The sequence below is a fragment of the Aedes aegypti genome, chromosome 3 (assembly GCF_002204515.2).
Source record: "Aedes aegypti strain LVP_AGWG chromosome 3, AaegL5.0 Primary Assembly, whole genome shotgun sequence".
In the NCBI taxonomy this organism is placed as follows: Eukaryota; Metazoa; Arthropoda; class Insecta; order Diptera; family Culicidae; genus Aedes; species Aedes aegypti.
The window spans coordinates 30,402,735-30,422,118 of NC_035109.1; the positions used below are offsets into that span (position 1 = coordinate 30,402,735).

At 40.5% G+C, this 19,384-nt stretch overlaps 1 protein-coding gene across 1 annotated transcript in view; it reads right to left on the reverse strand.

The window, feature by feature from the left end:
• Positions 1–11,612: 11,612 nt before the first annotated feature.
• Positions 11,613–19,384, reverse strand: part of LOC5577436 (putative ATP-dependent RNA helicase DHX57) — a 33,055-nt gene continuing 25,283 nt past the window's right edge. Inside the window, exon 3 of the mRNA XM_001663313.2 lies at positions 11,613–13,504. Coding sequence (XP_001663363.1) covers positions 11,772–13,504 — 1,733 coding nt within the window. The 3' untranslated portion in view covers positions 11,613–11,771. The remainder of the gene's footprint in view (positions 13,505–19,384) is intronic.

Consider the following 19,384-nt stretch of genomic DNA (forward strand, 5'->3'; position numbering starts at 1 on the left):
GTGCCAAAAACTGACTTTGTTTTCGGATTGAGGTAGAAAGACGTTTCGTCGCCGTTAAAGATTCTTTCTGGGTCATTCAGTATGTCTGAGTGCCCTTCCGCATTCCAATAATCTTCAATTTTGTCAAACCATTTTTTTATGTCTGACGGAGAAACCTTAGCACTAGCATTCGTGACGAATTCAGGAGTTCGAATTGTGATGTTTGGATGTCGTTTTAAGAATAAACGCATCCATGTGCGGCCTGTATACATACATTAAATATTAAAATCATTATGAATCTAAGATAATTTGCAATGGTTTTACCTAGCCGATTGTTTTTAAAATTGTTGGGCCTTTTAGCAGCGTCAAGAAACCCTTTAACAGACTCCGAAACTGAGTCACGTGTCGTCCCCGTCGCTGACTGTCGAATATCCACTCTTCGAGCTCTGTCTCCTCTTCCGTTGTTAGTATTGTGGCCGGACGGACTGCGATTTCTTCACCAATCTCGAATATATCGTCGATTTCGGAATTCCATACTGCTTCAGAGCAGCATACAGCGTGAGTTCTTTATTGACTACCTTTGAAACCGCTTCCTGGATGTCGGCTTCTGCGTAGACTTGCCTGTACTTTTCTGGTCGCTGTAATATGTTAATACATATATTTTTTTTAACACCGCTAGTGCATGACGGCTCACCATAGTAGCATGTCCGAAAGAACTTGAAACTATTGAGAACCAGAGCTACAGGTCTAAAGCCCTGATAAAGGTGGATGGTTGTGATGGCTATGACCGTGGTCATCATGCAAAGAACAAACGGACATTGCTGTATCGTGTCAGCAGCGAGGAGGCAGCCCCTCTAGCACGATGTAGGTAGCGCAACCCTGGTTAGGTGGCCTATCGAAGACTTTTCACCAACCAAGAAAGGCAAAAGTAGAGCAATCGGATTGATTTTACGGCAACAGACCCGGCAACGAATAAAGGACAACGATTGGAAAGTTGGATCTTGGAACGTGAGAACTTTGAATGAACCCGCGCGTGTTGGGCTCCTGGCTCGTGAACTGCGGAATGTTGGCGTGAACATGGCAGCTATCCAGGAAATACGCTGGCCGAGAACCGGAGAACGCGAATTCCGAGCGGTGGATCCCATCGCCAACACATCATTCAAGTACCACATCTACTACAGCGGTGGCGACAGAGCAGAACGTGGAGTTGGCTTCATAGTGATTGGGAAGCAGATGAAGCGAATTATTCGGTGGAAACCGGTAAGCGACCGAATCTGTGTGTTGAGAATGAAGGGCAAGTTCTTCAACTACAGCCTGATCATATCATATGCGCCAACGAACGATAAGCCCGATGACATGACGGATGAGTTCTATGAGAGCCTGGATAAGGCCTACGGAGAGTGCCCAAAACAAGACGTCAAGATAGTCATCAGCGACGCAAATGCGCAGATCGGGAAAGAAGATTTCTTCCGACCCGTCATTGGAACGGAAAGCCTTCATTCCGTTACCAATGATAATGGCCTGCGGCTAGTAACCTTCGCTGCTGTTAGAGGGATGGCAATCAGCAGTACCTACTTCGCACGAAAGAATATCCGCAAACACACCTGGCGACACCCGAGTGGCGATGCCTGCTCCCAAATAGACCACGTGCTGGTTGATGGGCGACATTTCTCAGATGTCATGGATGTCAGGACCTTCCGAGGCCCTAATATCGACTCGGATCATTATCTCGTTGTAGCTAAAATTCGGGCGCGGTTATCCAGCATCACGAATTCCACAACAAACAGAACGCTGCGCTTCAATATACAACGCTTGTCGACTGATGGGGTAGCTGCACAATACCGTCAGCAACTAGACGAGCAGTTGGGAAGAATCAACGTTGCTGGAGACGTCGACAGCCTGTGGGACCCTATCCACGAAGCTGTGACAACAACGGCGCGGGAAGTGATCGGCACTGGTCAACGACGAAGACGAAACGACTGGTTCGATGAAGAGTGCCAGAGAGTGACAGACATGAAGAATGTCGCCAGAAGCCGTATGCTTGTGGTCGGTACCCGACAGAACAAGCGGTACAGGGCAGCGAGAGCCGACGAAAAGCGAATCCACCGCAGAAAGAAAAGGCAGCACGAAGAAAGTGTGGTAGCTGACGCTCAAGAAAGCATGAACCGGAATGATATGTGGAGATTCTATGCAACGGTCAATGGTGCGCGGCACAATACCGTACCAGTGCCCGCCATGTGCAATGATCGAGAAGGGAATTTGCTGACCGATAAAACGGCGGTGGCTGCCAGGTGGAAGGAGCACTTTCAGCAATTGTTGAACGGTGGAAATGGAAATGTAGCAAGGGATGAACATAGATGACGACGATCAAGTTGTGGACCCACCGACCATAGGAGAGGGTAAAAAGGCTATCAGCGAGCTGAAGAACTGTAAGGCTGCTGGGAAGGACGAGATCCCAGTCGAGCTTTTCAAGCACGGAAGCGAGCAGCTTTACCAGTCGATCCACCGAGTACTTCTGAAGGTATGGGAGGACGAAGAATTGCCCACCGGCTGGTTGGATGGTCTCATCCGCCCTATCTACAAGAAAGGGCACAGACTGGAGTGTGCCAATTACAGAGGAATTACCCTGCTGAATTCGGCGTACAAAATTCTGTCGCGCATCCTGTTTAACAGACTGCGACCGCTCGAGGAGTCCTTCGTCGGCCAATACCAAGCTGGTTTTCGTGAGGGCCGTTCGACAACGGACCAGATGTTTAGCTTGCGAATGATCCTAGACAAATTCCGGGAGTATAACTTGCAGACTCACCATCTGTTTATTGATTTCAAGGCGGCGTACGACTCAGTGAAAACAAATGAGCTTTGGCAGATAATGTCTGAAAATGGTTTTCCGGCGAAACTAATTAGGCTGATACGTGCTACGCTGGATGGTTCGAAATCAAGTGTTCGGATCGCAGACGAGGTGTCAACCTCGTTCGTGACATTAGACGGATTAAAGCAGGGAGACGCACTTTCGAATTTACTGTTCAACATTGCACTGGAGGGTGCTATTAGGAGATCTGGCGTGCAGAGAAATGGCACTATTATCACAAGGTTGCACATGCTCCTTGGCTTTGCGGACGATATTGACCTAATTGGAATTGAACGCAGGTCAGTGGAAGAGGCCTACGTGCCTCTGAAGAGGGAGACCTGACTATTAATTCTACCAAAACGAAGTACATGGTTGCAAGTAGAGATAGAGTCAGGCACGGTGGTGTAGGTGCTGAGGTAGTGTTTGATGGGGATGTGTTTGAAGTTGTTGAAGAATTTGTTTATCTTGGAACACTTGTGACATGTGACAACGACGTTTCCCGCGAAGTGAAGAGACGTGTTGCGGCTGCGAATAGGGCCTTTTACGGACTACGTAACCAGCTTCGGTCCCGCAGCTTGCAAACGGAAACAAAAGCATTGATTCTTCCGGTGGCTCTCTACGGGCACGAAGCGTGGACGTTGAAAGAGTCAGACCGGAAAGCTCTCGGTATTTTTGAGCGTAAAGTGCTGCGGACAATACTCGGTGGGAAACTCGAAAATGGTGTGTGGCGCAGACGCATGAATCACGAGTTGTATCAAGTGTACAAAGATGCGAATATTTGGGTTTATTCTACGACTGGCGTGAGGTGAGAATTGTCGGTGTCGTATAGCGAGGTGAGAATTCTCGACTCGAGTGAAGTGACTCGCCGTGCAAATCAAATGGAGAGTCACTTCACTCGAGTCGAGAATTGTCACCTCGCTATACGACACCGACAATTCTCACCTCACGCCAGTCGTATAATAGACCCAATTATCAATCGTGTAAAATACGGCAGACTTCAGTGGGCTGGACACTTAGTGCGAATGTCGGAAGAAAGAATTGCGAAAATAATATTCAGCAGGGAACCAGGCAGAGGTCGGCGGAATCGGGGAAGACCACGAATACGCTGGCTGTACGCAGTGGAAGAGGACCTGGCGACCCTAAATGTTCGAAGCAACTGGAGAAGTTTCGCCCAAGACCGACGAAGATAGAGCTCTACAATACGCCCGGCAATAGCGTGACGCTACGCTGCACAGTGGGACGAAACTGAAAATTGACGGTCAAAACCTCTTAGAGGTGTTTTAGCCCATAGGTGTCTTCGGAACATTGTTTTGAATTTGCATACCGAGTAATAATAAAACATAATTTTTAAATTAGACTAAATAGGGCACCCGAGCAAAAATATTTGTTTTGAAAAAAAATTTTTTTGGGCGATCATCACTTCAGCAAAGTTTTAATTCTTTTTATTCTCAACAACTTTGCTGAACGTACTTGATATTTTTGACTTCGTTTTCACGGTTATTTTTTTAAATTTAAACTATTTTACCATAAACATCAGTTTTTTGTACATTTCTATGCTCAATGTGCAATTTACGAACATGATATGTTCTACAACATTTTAAATAAGGTACCGTGGGGGAAGTGTATCAGTGGGGTAAGTGGATCATTTGTTCGTAATAAGAATAAATACTTTAATATTTCGAATGTTTTCACACCTTTGCTTTATTTAAGATTATATTCTCACGTACACACTGATACTACTGCAAAACTGATACTACACGTGCACTAACACAAGCAAACTTGCTGACTGCAAAAATCAATTCATTTTAAAGTTGTTTTCTGTCGATAAAAAATCCATTGTATCTCTGCCTTAAATCGAAAACTAATAGTTTTTTCAACACATGATGAACATTTCAGTTCTAATTGTATGAATCACAATGAAAAAAAAGGAATTTTTGTAAATAAATACAGATATATTGGTTATGGTACACTTACCCGCATTTTTAAACGGGATGGGGTAAGTGGATCAACTATTGTTATCGAATATTGGCAGACTACTTACGCGGATTTGAATAAGCTTTAGTGTCATCAAGTGTTGTTTTCCTATTACATTTTTCATTCCTAGCCTGATTTTGCCAAATTGACCTGAGAAAATTTCAATTAATCCACCTAAAAGTGTTGTACAGTCTTTCTAGTACAAAAAAATGAAAATTGAAAAATTCTAACAATTTTTTTCGTGGTTTTCTTAAGCTGAAATGCAAAAAAGCAAAGCTTAGCTTAGCTTAGCTTAGACTGACTACACATATCAATGGTTGCTATTCCGTGATTGACCGAAGTCAGTGAAAATGCACAAAGAATCAACTAGAAGTTCAGCTGGGATTGGCCATAATCTTCTTCAGTGTGCATAATTCAGTGCCTCTATTTATACAAGGTCAATAACGGCGCCGGCCACGTCCTTGCAGTCAGGTGGGATTGGGGGAAGGAATGTTAGTGTGTAATCTTTGCTATTTGGAGACCGTGTTTGCCTCTGCATCTCCACAAAGGTTACTGGGAGGGATGCTCGTTAATGGGGAGGATCGTTGGGTCAAAGGATTCACTTTGATAAGCGATTAGACCATGATAAACAATGATTTGTGAGATATATACATGCTTATACGTAAATATAATTGTTCATATAATTTCTATGTAGAGGAAAATTATGCCGACACTTGAGGTGACGAACCATTCAAAGTTTGTTGAACAAATACCTAAATGTAACATTCCTACAGCTGTCAGTACGAAAGCATGTGTTATTATATTTTACTCATTTGAAAAGAAACAAAAGACTCAATTGGTTGGGACATCATAGAACACTCTTATTCTTATGCCGACACTTACAGTGGCGAACCATCCAAAGTTTGTTGAATAAAGTGAACCTTTCGCAAGTCTACACTTGTAGTGTCGAACCATTCAAAGTTTTTTTAATTACAAAAATAAAGGTATATAAGGGGCGTTCTGAAAAAAAAAATTTAAACATAAATAAATCATGAATCAGAGTTTGTGTCGACACTCACAGTGACGAACCATCCATAGTTTGTTGAAACATCATATTTACATCCCACCATTGTAACGATTAAATGTGTAGTCATACATATTTTATAGATTAGAAATAGTAGCATGAAACGAGCTCACCAATTGATCCGTTATCCTTGACTGAGCAGCCACAATCCACTTTCAGCTTCACTCGTTTGCTCGGCTAGCACTCAGAAAAAAAAATAGGCGCGCGACCCGAAAAAAAAACACGGACGACAGCTCGGGCTTTCTTGACGCACTGCCCAGGAGCAAGCGTCAAGGTCGTCGAAAGATCAAAAAGAACGAACCGATCGCGGCACTTTTTAACTTACTCCAACCGAACTCCCCGATCACGCCACTTTTTCACTTACGAGATCGACGCGCGACATGTTTGATACTGTCCTCGTCGCTCGCTCCGGCAAAAGCAAGCGTCAAGGTCGAAAGATCAAACAGAACTAGCCGATCGCGGCACTTTTTCACTTACTCCAACCGAACTCCCCGATCACGCCACTTTTTCACTTACTAGACCGACGCGCGACATGTTTGATCCTGCCCTCGTCGCTCGCTCCGGCAAAAGCAAGCGTCAAGGTCGAAAGATCAAACATAACTCTTAAGCTGAAATGCAAAAAAGCAAAATATACAAATTCTCCAGCTGAAAGCATATTATCGTACGTTTTTTGACCATATCGATTGTTCTAGACAGATGATATAAATATTTCCATAAATAGAATAAAAAGATTTCAGTATGTTGAAAAAAAGTTAATGTAATTAAAATTTTTAATCTAAGAGTGTCTTTCGAAAACATCGTTTGAATAATCCTCAATTCTTTTGTAGAACTCAGGTGTATAAAATGAATGAATTTTCTCCAAAATATTCTAGTTACAACGTTTGTTTTTGTTCGAATAAGTGTAAACTAATGTAAAAATATTTCCCATAATATTTTGATAAAATAAAGATTTTTTTTTTATTTTAAAGCTATCAAAATATATAACAAAGCACTTATAACAAGAATGACAGTAATATCATTCTTACTATACATGATTACATGACATTTGTTTTGAGAATAGAGTTTTTTTATACACCCACCATGGTGGAGTAAGTTGATCATTTGACGCAAATTTTCAAGTACCACATGCTCAATACATAACAATCAGAAAAATCAAAATAATTGACGATTTTGAAGTATAATAGTCCCTCATTTGTCATCCACAGAAAAAAGTTTGAATTACATTATTAACGTTAGCTGTACATAAAAATGAAGTTGACTATTGATTTTGCTGTATCCACTTACCCCACGGTACCTTATTACAAAAATGCACAAATTTGCCGAATATACCAAAGCTGTGAAATCATCACATTCCAAGATATAATGAAATTATGTTAAAATTTATATAATTTTCGACCATTTTTCAAAGCAAGCTTCTCCTGAATCGGCACTTTTCGGCAGCCATATTTAGTATACTTTGATGCCTTGTTATATCAGATAAAGCCCCATGGCAACAGAATGATCGGGTCTCACAGGGCTTATTGATTTCAACCATTTTTTGACGAGCTTGGAATTTTGATCTTAAATAGTTTTTTGACCTTTTGTATACGCACAGTGCAATACTCTGTATTAGTTATATCATAAAATAACATATTAGAAAACAACTTTATCACACTAAAGCTGCTCAATTTTAGCATCAAATCGTAGTTGTCGACGATAATTTGGCTTCGGTCCCAATGCGTGAAAAAATTAAGAACAAATAATAATATGGTCGGTGTTCAAACAGACTGAACCAAGTGTTTTTTAATGATTTTAGGAAAACGTACCCCAAGCATTCAAAATATCAAAATATTTGCATTATTTGTTGTGATGATGAAACTTATCTTTTTGATGATACGCCTGTATCAAAATATTATCAGAAAAATCAAAAATGATCGTGTTACCAACATATCTCTATGACACCAAAATTTCATCTGGTCCAGTCTATCTGAACACCGATCATATATATTTTATGATAAAAAGCAAATAATAATTGAGAGTAAAACATAATTTAGCCTGTTGAACACAATTCCTCTCATTTTTTCAACCAATTTGTTGTGCCGGCCCAAGTGAACTTGTGTCCGAAATTGCTGGTACATGAGAAACCTACGTAGTAAATTCTCAAAAATAGTATTTATAGCTTAGCTTAGCTTAGCTTAGACTGACTACACATATCAATGGTTGCTATTCCGTGATTGACCGAAGTCAGTGAAAATGCACAAAGAATCAACAAGAAGTTCGGCTGGGATAGGCCATAATCTTCTTCAGTGTGCATAATTCAGTGCCTCTATTTATACAGGGTCAATAACGGCGCCGGCCACGTCCTTGCAGTCAGGTGGGATTGGAGGAAGGAATGTTAGTGTGTAACCTTTGCTATATGGAGACCGTGTTTACCTCTGCATCTCCACAAAGGTTACTGGGAGGGATGTTTGTTAATGGGGAGGATCGTTGGGTCACAGGATTCACTTTGATAAGCGATTAGACCATGATAAATTATTTGACGCGAGCTAAGGATCGAACACTACCAACCTGCTTCGCGAACCGCGCCACTAATAGATCATGCCACGCGAGCGACGCGCGACACGATTGATCCTGCTCACATCACCCGCCCCCGCAGGAGCAAGTGACGCGAGCAAAGGATCAAACACTACTAACCTGCTTCGCGAACCGCGCCACTAATAAATCATGCCACGCGAGCGACGCGCGACACGATTGATCCTGCTCACATCACCCGCCCCCGCAGGAGCAAGTGACGCGAGCAAAGGATCAAACACTACTAACCTGCTTCGCGATCCGCGCCACTAATAGATCATGCCACGCGAGCGACGCGCGACACGATTGATCCTGCTCACATCACCCGCTCCCGCAGGAGCAAGTGACGCGAGCAAAGGATCAAACACTACTAACCTGCTTCGCGATCCGCGCCACTAATAGATCATGCCACGCGAGCGACGCGCGACACGATTGATCCTGCTCACATCACCCGCCCCCGCAGGAGCAAGTGACGCGAGCAAAGGATCAAACACTACTAACCTGCTTCGCGAACCGCGCCACTAATAAATCATGCCACGCGAGCGACGCGCGACACGATTGATCCTGCTCACATCACCCGCCCCCGCAGGAGCAAGTGACGCGAGCAAAGGATCAAACACTACTAACCTGCTTCGCGATCCGCGCCACTAATAGATCATGCCACGCGAGCGACGCGCGACACGATTGATCCTGCTCACATCACCCGCTCCCGCAGGAGCAAGTGACGCGAGCAAAGGATCAAACACTACTAACCTGCTTCGCGATCCGCGCCACTAATAGATCATGCCACGCGAGCGACGCGCGACACGATTGATCCTGCTCACATCACCCGCCCCCGCAGGAGCAAGTGACGCGAGCAAAGGATCAAACACTACTAACCTGCCCTACTAAATTCTCAAAAATAGTATTTATTTCAATAAAATATTGTTTTTTGATAGCTTGTCAGTTTTTACAGATGACTTCGACATAGTTGTTAAGATTTGTGATATAAAAAATCCCAAGTTTGTTGATTGCACTATGAGCATACAAAAGGTCAAAAACTATCTGATGTCAAAAAAAAATTCCATGCCTGTCAAAAAAATGGTTGAAATCAATGAGCCCTGTGAGACCCGATCATTCTGTTGCCATAGGGTTATAACTGATATAATAAGGCGTCGAAGTATACTAAATATAGCTGCCAAAAAGTGCCGATTCAGAAGAAACTTACTTAGAAAAATGGTCGAAAATTATATAAATTTTAACATAATTTCATTATATATTGGAATGTGATGATTTCACAGCATTGGTATATTCGGCAAATTTGTGTATTTTTGTAAAACATAAAATGTTGTAGAACATGTCATGTTCGTAAATTGTACATTGAGCATAGAAATGGTCAAAAAACTGATATTTATGGTAAAATAGGTTAAATTTAAAAATTTAACCGTGAAAACGATGTCAAAAATATCAAGTATGTTCAGCAAAGCTGTTGAAAATGAAAAGAATTAAATCTTTGCTGAAGTAATGATCGCCCAAACAAATTTTTTTCAAAAAAATATTTTTGCTCTATTTAGTCTAATTTAAAAATTATTTTTTATTATTACTCGGGATGCTAATTCAAAACAATGTCCCGAAGACACCTATGGGCTAAAACGCCTCTAAGAGGTTTTGACCGTCAATTTTCAGTTTCGTCCCACAGTGCGCTGTAGCCATCAAGGTATCAAGGTAAGGTATATAGTTTTGGTGGAATTAATGCAATATCAGAATATTTCTCACCATTTTTGATGAAAATCGTTGAAACAAGCGATTTAAGGTGATTATAAAACGAAGCCAAACTTGGAATTTTCAAGTGCACAAGACTAAAGAATCTAGCAACAGTTCGCGTTGAAAAACCAATCAAATTACTTGCTTGCTGATGGTGACCAACGGGATAAATTTTTAACGCGGAGCGCTGTTTGGTTCTTCAGTCTTGTGCTCTTGAAAATTTGAGGTGTGGCTTCGGTCTATAATCACCTTAACTTCACAGAATAAGCACCACCGTGATGAACGAATGTTTACTTCTGATGGTGGGTCGAAAACTGAAACACATCGTTTTCTGAAATCATGGCATGCTTTTTCGACCGGTCGAAAATTGAAACATGGTGTTTCAATTTTCGAACAATTTTAAACGTATAATTAAATGTATTTTTGCTTATATATGAATATAATTCAACACAATAAGATTAAATTTGATCTATTTTTATCAACCTTCATTGAATGAGTATTTCATTGATCAGTTTTTATACTGATTTGTGTCTTTTGCATATGTGACGATTTTTCATCATTGGAAGAAAACAGGACTGATTCGGACACCTGAAAATCAGATAAATGAATTTAAGATCATAACTACGTTATATAAATGTAATTTTCATTAGATCATTACAAGTATAACAACAATAACACATTACAGTGAATTTTTAAGGTTTCAAAATGTTAAATAGTACTTTAAATCACGTTAGTTCTATCAATGGTTCGAAAATTAGCACAGGGTCGAAAATTAGATCCCTTACCCTACTCCCCCATCTTCTTGGAACGTTAGGTAATTTATGGTGGCGCCTAAGTATTTTTTTCTACAGTCATCTCTCCCTTACTCGATATTGAAGGGACCATCGAGTTAGGGAGGTATCGAGTTACAGAACACAAAATCAGTGCAACTGCGATCCAAGGGACCATCGAGTTAGCCATGAAAACCAACTTTTACTATGGTTCTCTAACTCGATATCGAGATACGGAATATCGAGTAAGGGAGAGTTAACTGTATAAGCCATTTTACGAGACAGTCGTTTGACGTTTTCTGGCGGGTCGCTCATTGTTATTGTTTTAAAAACTAGCATGATATGTGAATGGCGCTGGTAACGTTTTTGTTGATGATGACATTTTCGTTTTCCTTCTGGCTATTTTTCTACGTGATTACATGTCTGATATTATCAGTAAATAAAATAAATTCATCCCTGCCTGCTGATTTAAATTTTACTGGGGAAGATTGAAAAGCTCGTTGCATTAATGAATGAGCGTCTCCCAAATGTGGCGCTAGAAAGAACGTAAATAAATGGGCCCGCCAGCAAGTTTCAAAGCTGGTAAACAAACAAAAAACATATGATTCGAAACGTCTCATAAAATGGTTTATGCCGCATTGCCCATCGCTGAGTTTCGTTCAGAATAAATGGAGACCATTGAAGCTCATTTTAATATGATAATAAATATAATTTAATAAACATTTACATATTGTGTCCATTTGCACAACATTTGATACAAGAGTAACTGGGGTACAACCATTACATTAACAGTACATTTTATATAGACATATCCGAATCTTTCACGTGTCCAAAAACTACAACCCTACTCCTTCGTAATCAACTGCACAATCGTTCCGATAACCTTCCGTCCCTGTTCATGGTTGGCGAGATTTATCAGCGGATCACTAATCTTCAGCTCCAGCATCTTGGCCAGCTCCAACCGCAGGAACTTCATCATCTCCGCCACCTGATGCGTTTCCGCTTGCAGAGCAAGCCATCCGTCCTCTAGCAGGATGACGAAGTCTCCACCGTGCAGTTCTATCCGCAGATCGCTTCCGGAGAACAACACCATTGGGAGCAGGGGGACCATCGTGGTTTCCCGGATGTAGATTCGGGAGGTTTTGACCTTCTCCTGGTAGACCAGGAAGGGCGAGTTAAAGTGGCCGAACCTGGAGTTGATCGAAGACGGATGCAGGAACACGTAGCCGTCCTGTTGGGTTTTGAACCGAAGGTCGGATGGTTGCGGGAGACGGGGCACGGCACCTCCGGCTCCACTGATGAAGGATTTCTCTGGGGTGAGGACTTTGATGACGTTCGGGTAGAGGGCAGCACAGAGGATAGCTGCAAGGAGTCGATTGTTCTCTCCGTTGGCGTTGATATCCGGGCCGGTGAGTTCAAGGAGTTCATCTTTGACGAACTTCCCTCGACGACCGCTGAGGTCCACCGGAACAAATCCGATGGAGACGAGCAGCTCTAGGAACTGGTACTTCATCTCGCCTATCGTCTGGAGCGTTTTCGTGGAGAGGTAGTTCTCTTCGGCGTAGCAATGGGCAGCGTATCGACTCCTTTTCGTAGTTTCCTTCCACTTCCGGTAGGCGTTCAACATCGTTAGGTGATCGCTATTGGCGATCCCGAATTGCCTTTTCCGAGCGTCTGCTTCGTCCCGCTTGGAAAACGGTGACACGAAGGGACTTTTGAAGCTGAGGCAGGCCGCGATGGTCAGGACGCTGTCCAGGCACTGGAAAATGGCTCCGAAGAGCATGAGCTTTCCTATCCGCACGTCGACCGGAAGGGTGGCCAAATGATGTCCAAGCGAAGTCAGGTTCTCCCCCAAATCGAACGCTCCGACATCGATCAATCGCTTCTTGGCCGCTTCGATGTTCTCCTCCGATGGTGGCTCGATTGTGGCCATCAGAACTTCCTTCAACGAACTACCCTGCAAGGTGTCCAGAGTTTTGATTCTCAACAGCAGCGGTTCCAGTGGTATCCGGTGGATTTCCGGAACGGGCTGCCCCAGAATGTGATTCGTAAATCGCGGCCTAGTGAAGAGATGGATGCAAACTCCGGGCATGACACGCCCGGCACGACCTTTTCTCTGGAGGGCATTGGCTCGGGAGACCCACACAACTTCCAGCGATTCCATGTTCCGGTTCGAGTCGAATCGCTTCTCCTTCATTTGACCGCAGTCTATCACGAACACGCAATCATCGATGGTGACCGACGTTTCGGCAATGTTGGTACTGAGGACGATTTTCCGCTTGCCCTTGGGCGCTTTTCGGAAGACCAACGCCTGTTCTTCGTTGGTTAAGGTGGAATGCAGAGGGACCAGGATAAATTTACCTTCCCGAGGGCCAAACAACTTACTATCCGTTAGCGCCTCGTGAATGGTTTGAATCTCCGCTAGACCTGGAAGGAATATGACGATGGATCCCTCCTGGGGCCAGCCGTGGTCCGTTGTTCCTTCGACGATGTAGCGCAGGACGTGCTCGATCAGTTCCGGGTTGATGCGGAGGGGATCCATCAGGTACAGGGTCTTGCAGGTCGCCTTGGAGTAGTCTGAAATGGGATTCAGAGTTGGATCATTGTGGAATGCCATCGTATTTATGGTAATGAAAGCAGATTTATGAGAGAAATGCTTTAGACTTTCAAAATGGAACTTCATCAAAAACTGTTTTCAGTAATATAATTTGAATTAGCAAGGCCTTTTCTAGTTTCGTCTTAAATTAAGATAGTTAATCTGTTGATTGAAATCATGGAGCAAACTTTTTTTTTGCAGAAATTATATCAGAGTCTGATAACACTGCGGAACACGGTTTTGTCTCCAGCTTCAAAATACTTCTATTTACTTAATTAAGGGTTGCTGAATCCATCGCTGTTTACAGAAATATCATAGCACGTCTAGTTTTTGAGATATTGATTGTTGAAAATGCAAAAAATTGGTGGTAGTTGGTCCCTAGTGATTTATCCTACCTCCGTTCTGGTCACGATCTTCAGATTATCGTGATTCGTCAACATTCGTATTGATAAAGTGGGGGGACATGGTTGAAATGGGGTTTGAAAGAAACGAATGTCAGAACAGGTATCCACCGGCGACGCCAAACGGACCAACGTAATGTGGTGTAATTTGGGATTTGTGGATTGAATACTGATATTTTTTGCCAAGCATCAATATGGGTGACTTTCGAGGATAGCGAAGCGTAAGAGGGGTTAGGACAAGGTTGTGGATTTACTGGGTAAATCCATCACATTGGGGTTATGACTCTGTGTCTTGTCAGGAATAGGGTCTGATTGGTATGGTAGTATGCAATAGAGTTCGGAATTGATAGACAGACTTTGAGGAAAGAAGTTTTGAACGTAAGGCAGCAGCACCTTGGATCTTGGAGGGCGCAGGTCTGGAGAGTTGGGCAGCTGTTCATGCTAGGTTACATTACGTAGAAAGTGGAATCTGTTTTGCCGTGCACAAATTATGGGAAGTATTTGAAAATGTTTTCCTGTTCAGATTGGGTAACGCAAGAGAGGATTTTTAGCTCTGCGTTATATTAGGAGGATATTATAGTGCAGGGTCTACTGATGACTGTGTATTTTAAGGGTGATCGAATGAAAGCTTTGTTGAGTAAAGTTACCGTTGAATTCTTGCAGTTCGTAATTGTTTTGAAATGTTTGTCGGACAATAAGAAAATTTTCTAGGGTATTTGTTTGGATGCTAATGCATTATATTGTTAAATCTAATTGTTCGTATCACACGCGAAGCATAGCATAACCCAATGTATAATTAAATTAGGTTCGAAGAAAGGATTAATATTTGATCACTTAAACTAAGTTTTTACATGTGCGGAGGCGTTGGTAGAGGTGCGCGATTGCGTCGAGTCGGGTCGGTGTTTTCAGCGGACTCATTTTTCGCAAATCGAAGAATGAGTGCTCTGAGGGCATCAACATGATTCGATGAGGTCCCACACTTTTATTTGCGCTTTTGCACTTGTAAATGTCTTATTAAATAGGAATACTTTGTGTTAGGGAAAGTGCAGGAGAATAAAATATAATTCATTAGAATTTTTTGATAGAGGCAGAGTTCACATGTTACTTAGGTATTAAAAGCAAATGAGAACCACATTAACCCTCTCTTTCCCATGGTAGCACAGGTGATCCACCGATTTTCAACGAACGCTAGCTAAACCCAATTGGTACGAGTAGCTCAATAATGATTGGAATAAATGTATACGCTCCTGTGTCTCATCAAACATCGAAATAAATGACCTAAGGGTCAAACTATTGAAAAACAATCAACTAACTATTGAAAAACAATCAATTTTTTTTTATTGTGATTTTGAATAATATAGCTTATTTGAAACAACTTTTGTTCAAGCACTTTTTTAGAAATAAAATTTTGATAGTTAAATTGTCGAACAAAGCTGTGGGAAAGAAAGGGTTAAATAATAGACTAATGCTCATATTTTTATATTTTTTTATATTTTCATTTCATCGTGGTCCTCATTGCTCGAGCGGAGACGACAAAACTCGAGGTGGATAGAATCGACGCAACTACGACACGGAAAAGAAACAGATGAGAAACTATCGATACATTTATTCAACTATAAAAACCACGTTTTAACGTAATGACTTTATTTCTCCTCGTTTCAGCAATCCAACAACCAAACCATCTCTACTATCTTTTCATTTCCTCTTCGTTACATTTATAGTCCCTCTGGCACTGAATCGAATGACGCATTCCGCTTTTTATTAGCGATGTCTTTGCTGTACGTTGAGCATGGTGTCGGAGGTGATGTGCTGTGTAGAACATCGGATGTTCTACACGGCACGCTACTTCCGGCATTTTGTTTGGCGTGCGGGATAGGCAGTGCTAGTGATGATATGGAGGCCGCTATTTGGTTTAGCGCCAGAGGGACTATATCTATTTAATGTATCTGAAGCTTGTGGGACCGCTTTAATTCCGGCACCTGCTTGTGGAAGATCCCGGTGTGCTAAACGGTATAGGACATGTTAACGGGGGAGGCTTGGTAGGTCCTCACCCAGCCCGTGTCTAGATGGGCGGATAATTGTCTGCCAGGGTGTGGATTGAGCAATTACAAATTACAATTACAATTGATTGTTGAAAATGCAAAAAATTACTATTTCAGCCAAGTTGCATGCAAGTTTGCCAGCTTGTATGGCAATTTATTTACTTAATTTGCCACAGAATTCAAACTTTATGTGTATAACAATACTTATCATCAAAGTTTATAACATTTTTGATACCGTCAAACGGGGCTACTTTTGATTCCGGGGGCTACTTTGGACATTCGTGTTTTTGATTTATTTGCAGCATAAATATTAATCTGAGCTATTTTGTGTCTTCAGCACTTTTATTTACCAAAACATGTTCTACAACCAGACATGAACATTTTTTGGAACAACATCAACAATAACAGGATAAACAGGAAAATATATTTAAAAGTTCCGAACACATATTCACAAGGCACAAAACATTTGCTATGTAAACATTGTTCGAATTTTTCACATATCGTGGAAAGTTATTGGGAGCGTCACAAAACTATCGAATCGTCATGTTTCATAAACATTTGTGATAATTTTATGTTAAAAATTGTTGTGTTACAAAAATAATTGATCAAAGGTCTTAATTTTACGACTTTTATTTTATGTTAAAACGTTAGTTATTATATTTTACAACAACACAAAAATTAACCAAGGATTCAGGAAAGTTAATAGTCATCAAATATATATATTTTATTATGTATTGGTAGTAAACTCAAACCATATTCCTTGAAAAAATATTTCTCGGTCATTTTAACATGAGTCCGTAGTACAAAACAATTTCATTCTTCATCTGCTATAAATAGACTACCATTAAGCCATATCAAAACAATTGAGAACCAAAATAATTACAAATGTAAAATGTTAATTGCCTCTTTCGAAACATTATTCTAGTACTTCATGCATTACACTTTAAATAAAAATTACTTTTAGTTACAGGAATTGATGAGATCCTTCTACATATCATTATTATAACATTAAGAATTTTAACAGATGTTAATCATTATTAATCAGACCTTATTAATCGTCGCAGTACTTGGTAATTGCATCATTCGATTGTGTCAACTTAAACAATCAAGCAGTCGTAGCTGACAGTTTTATTTAAAAGAAAGTAAAACTGAAAATTCATACTAGAAATAAAACACTACAAACCCATATTTTGCTAAAAAGTGTTATATAGGTATGTGTATTTTTTCGCGCTTTACAATTTTCTTAATTATGTTTATCAACGAAAAACGTTCAACAACGTCAAAATAGACGTTAATCTATAGAATCAGTTCAAAATTTATGCGAAAATAATCATTATATTATCAAATCGTATTGTTTTCTAAATGTGTCCAAAGTAGCCCCATTTTTGTCTTAAAGTACACATATTTTTCGCTATTCAAGCAATTTTTTTATTTCTTGATGGATTTGCTTCATATTTTGCACATTTGTTACAACCCATAACAACTAAGATATATGCAAGAATTATCGAAATCCACCCATAATTCTTAGAGCTACAAATCCTCAAAGTTGAAGAATGTGGAAATAATGTCAAAAGAAGCCCCGTTTGACGGTACGGAAAAGTTATTTTTGATGGTTCAGAAAAGTATTGTATTTTGCCATATAAGAGAAACGAAGAATTTTGTATGAAAACTGCAAGCATGTTCAAAAAGATCGGTTTAATCTAAATTTAATCGTGAAATTTCAACCAAAATATATCTAAAACGTAAGTTTAAGTCCTCTTTTGCATGCTTGGTGGATAAGATCACAAAAAAGTTTGATGAAATATACTTCAAATTTCAGGTAAACATCAATAAAACCAATGTTTTATACAACTTTGACGACCTGTAGCTAAAAATTGTGACGTGCTGGGAAATTTCTGAGAACGGCATCAGATTCAGCAACCCCAAATCTACTAGAGACACTTGATCCTTGAGACACGCAAAAATGTCATTTTTGTTGCGCTGTGTAATCAGACATACACTCAAATAAATCTGTCAGTTAATTTTATCAAAAATTTCTTATACATTCTACTTCCTGATCGACACACATGTTTCATATGTAACCATATGAGTTACATTGGTAAAGCAGGTCGGATTCACCTACAATCAAATGAACAATAAAGTTACCGATCAACGCCAATATTATATGCATACAAGATATATTCGGAACATGCTTTGCATATAACTTTAACGATCTCGGTATTACTATAGCTATTATATGCATGTAGACCATGTCAATTGCAAAACACTGTAATAAAGGTAGACGATTTGCAGAATTTGTGAAGGACGGACGTTGTTCGACATCACAGATTGTAAGTATAGCATTTTACGAAATAAAACTTGATTGTAAATTATGTTTCATTTTAGAATTGTGTACAAGCGCTTCGTTTTCTTGGAATCCATTATAAATTGGACAAACCGCAGAATGGCTTCCGCATGCCGCGCTCGATTGACAATTCGCCCGGAAACTTCATTGAATACGGTAAGTAGATAGAATGTAATTAATGCTTTTCCACAACCAAGAAAGACATTACATTACAACAATTTACCAATATTATAAGCCTATTGATAACTGATTTCATGCGTGATATTCTTTATTTTAGTGTTCATGGATCGAATGGAAGAGAAAACATCAAGTCGACCAACAGTCTCGCGGAAATTCAATTGCATGGATACTTCGAATAACTTGTTTCAACAGTGTAGAGCCGTGGTTAACGATTACCCCGTTCCCATTGTACTATCTGCCCAAAATGGACAAGATAATGCATTGTAATAATTTTGCCACTAATAAATACTTGAATAGTTTCAATATTTGTGTCTATTTAATTCGGTTTAGAAAAAAAAACACTATAATCATTACCCTAGTTACAAATGGAAATCAAGTTAGACGCATATAGAAATAACTTATTATACATATAAATTACATCAACGAGGTACAACTGCTTCTATCATACTAGCTGATGAAATGCGTATGCTTGCTGAAATCTGAAAATAAAATGCTTAGCACATAGTAATAACTACCTCGCCCTAGAGTCATATCACATGCTTTGCATATAGCTTTCAACAATAGTTTTTACTCTAAGGTGAATTCTATATGGAATTCTAATAGTGCAAGAGTATATGTCTTCCATATAACAATTAGCAAGGAAGTTGGCTCAGTGTAGGGAGTTGATGCCGGTTATGGACCCTTTGCGTATTATGGACCCCCTACAGAAAAACATAAAATTAACACTCAAAACAACTGTATTCCTATGAAAATCCACCGGGGGAACTTCGATTACATTGTTAGTCAGCAATTTCAGGCAAATTATTTGGTTTGAGACGCATACATACAGATATTTGAACAGTTTTGTAAATGAAACCACACAAGAGGGTCCATAATACGCATTTCCAGGTGGGT